Genomic DNA, 2,665 nt, shown 5'->3' on the forward strand with positions numbered 1-2,665 from the left:
AACGCCACCTTTCCTTATACCAAGCACCAGCATCAACCCCCCGAGTCCGTCACTGCCACCCGGAGATCCAGCCCCCTCCCCGCCACCGCGACCTAACATCATGCTCGACATAAGGCCCCCCACCAACCGGCTCCCCACTTCACCCTCAACTACCCGACATAAGCTAGAATGGCCATTGAACAGTACTCCTGGGACCCCAAGATTACAATTAAGGACCTCTAATTAATGTGACTCAACGACCTTCAACATGACTGCATTATTCCCTCTGTTCACCACTCCTCTGATCTGCAGTGTAGGTCCACTAACCATCGTCACCCACCGTGACCCCTGACCTCACCCCTACCCATCCCTCTAACCGTTCCCCTTGAAACGTTTTCATCACAGTGACCTCCCAGCATGATTGTGGCACCCCACCCTGACTGACCCCTGCAACATCTCATTATTCCCCTAACCCCCAGCACGAGTGCACTCATTCCTGTCACCACCGTGGCCCCCCCAGTACCCTCCACTGACTCCCAGGATCTGCCCCACTGAGCCTCAGCATTCATACCCATTTCTGCTACCCAGGTTTCAATCCTAACCCCTCCCCTCACCTCTTGCTGAGCCCCTCTTCCGCACTTCTGCTCCCTCTTCCAGCCAGGCCTGACCCCCCCTCCCCATCCCAGGACAGGTCTGATCCCCGGTGACCATGCTCCCCTGGCCCAGGGTTCCAAGGACGTCACCACACGCCTGGTCAACCAATGGCCGTCACTGGGAACACTCAATGGGGCCGAGGGCGCCAACAACCCTAAGCTCTACCGGAGGTAAGCCCCAGGCAGGCTTGCCTTGGCCTTAGTGCCACTCCCTCCTCTACCAGGGAAGAGGGGCACTGGGGCTGTGAGCCTCTGCCCGCACACCAGCTCTCTGCTTTGCTACAGACACAGTTTCATGAGCACGGAGCCGCTGTCGGCTGAAGCCAGTCTGAGCTCGGACTCCCAGCGCCTGGGAGAGGGCAAGCGGGACGAGGAGCCCTGGGGCCCCATTGGTGAGCCCCCCAATCCAGCACCCATCCCGGAAGGGCTGAGGCCAGGCCTTGGGGCTTGTAGTCAGGCCCTGGCCACTTCCCTCATTCATTCAACTCTTCCCAAGAACCTAGCACAGCAACTGAGAGCTTGGTTTGGGGCGTCAGGCAAATCCCAGCTGCGCCTCCTCTGTGCGAGCTTGGTCACTGATTCCACCTTGCTGAGTCCTTCTCATCTGTAAAACGGGGATGTTGTTTAAAATGATCACCAGTGTTGGCATATGGTGAGGGCTCCGTGGCTTTTGGCATCATGGCGTCCTCAAGAGCCCCGCATGTCCTCAGGGAGTTCTTCGCCTAACTAGTTTGCTCTTAACTCAGGCGCTCTGTGAACCAGTCGCCTGATCGTTGTTTCCCCCTTTTCTTTGGCTGCCAGGAAGCTCAGAGCCAAATTAGTGGCTCCCTTCAAGAGAATGTCCAGGACTTCAACGCATGCATTTTGTGTTGCCCTCCCCACTCTGGCTTCACCTTGGTTTCCCACCCTAGTTTTCCCGGTGCCTGGACTACCTGTCTTTTCTTTCTAAAAACCACACTGTACTGGATGACCCTAGATCTTCTTTGACACAAGGCAGGCTATGGACGTGGAACCCCGCCACACTGTGTTTGTGATTGTCCGTGTGTCTGTCTCCCCACCAGACTGTGAGCTCCGTGAGGGCAGGGACTGTCTCGTCCGTTCTCTGTATCCCCCGTGCTTGGAACGGAACAAGTGCTCACCGTGTGTTTAATAAATGGACAAAGAGAGAGGATGAACCCTCGGGGGGAGACAGAGACATAAACTGACGATTACAATACAGTGTCCCAAGCTCTGTGCATGGAAACGGGCAGGAGCTTACCAGGGCTTAACTGAAAAAGGCAAGCGCTCCAGAAACGAGGAAGGTCTCCGGATGGGTGACCTGAGGGCTGTCCCTTCACCGCCTGCACCTGTGCACACCCCTCACACACGCAACTCGCACACACAGACCAGTTGGCCCCGCCTCACCCGCCCTCTCTCCCCAGGGAAGGACCCCACGCCCTCCATGCTGGGCCTCTGCGGCTCCCTGGCTTCCATCCCCAGCTGCAAGTCCCTGGCGAGCTTCAAATCCAACGAGTGCCTGGTGAGCGACAGTCCCGAGGGCAGCCCGGCACTGAGCCCCAGCTGAGGAGCGGCATGGGTGGTGCCGGCCCCCCTGCCACCTTTCCTCACAGTCCCCCAATCCAGGCCACCCTCCAGAGAATGCTACCCACTCAGCCAGGCGTCTCGGGAGACACCCTTTGCTTCTAGCCCGGTTCAGCTTCTTGCCCGTGGAGGCAGGAGCTGCCAAGGGAGGCAGCTTGGGCCAAGAGGCAGGGGCACCGGGGCCACAGGGAGCCCTCAGGAAGCTTATTCTTCTGGCGACCCTGCTACCTGGCTAGCTCCCTACCGGACTCTCCTTCGCTCATCTCCCCGCCCTTCTCAGGAGCTGGTGGCCCAGCCTGGCACTGCCGCCTCCCTTGCCTCTCCTGTCTGTCCCTGTGTATGCCCCCGAGTCATTCCTTCCTCAGCCCCCAGGCTGGGGCGGGGGCGGGGGGCAGCTATGAGGGTAGCAGGCAAATAAAAACCAGAGGACTGCGAGCAGCCTTGTCTGTGGG

At 59.0% G+C, this 2,665-nt stretch overlaps 1 protein-coding gene across 1 annotated transcript; it reads left to right on the plus strand.

The window, feature by feature from the left end:
- Nucleotides 1–499: 499 nt before the first annotated feature.
- LOC112392081 (RUN domain-containing protein 3A-like) lies at nucleotides 500–1,807 on the plus strand (the record flags this gene model as incomplete). Its single annotated transcript, XM_024733611.1, has 4 exons — nucleotides 500–567; nucleotides 666–803; nucleotides 918–1,024; nucleotides 1,434–1,807. Coding segments are annotated over 4 exons (333 nt in total), but the record flags the coding sequence as incomplete, so codon positions are not given.
- Between the last annotated feature and the right edge of the window lie 858 nt (nucleotides 1,808–2,665).

This window comes from Neophocaena asiaeorientalis, unplaced genomic scaffold (genome assembly GCF_003031525.2).
Source record: "Neophocaena asiaeorientalis asiaeorientalis breed wild unplaced genomic scaffold, Neophocaena_asiaeorientalis_V1.1 C49063690, whole genome shotgun sequence".
Taxonomy (NCBI): Eukaryota; Metazoa; Chordata; class Mammalia; order Artiodactyla; family Phocoenidae; genus Neophocaena; species Neophocaena asiaeorientalis.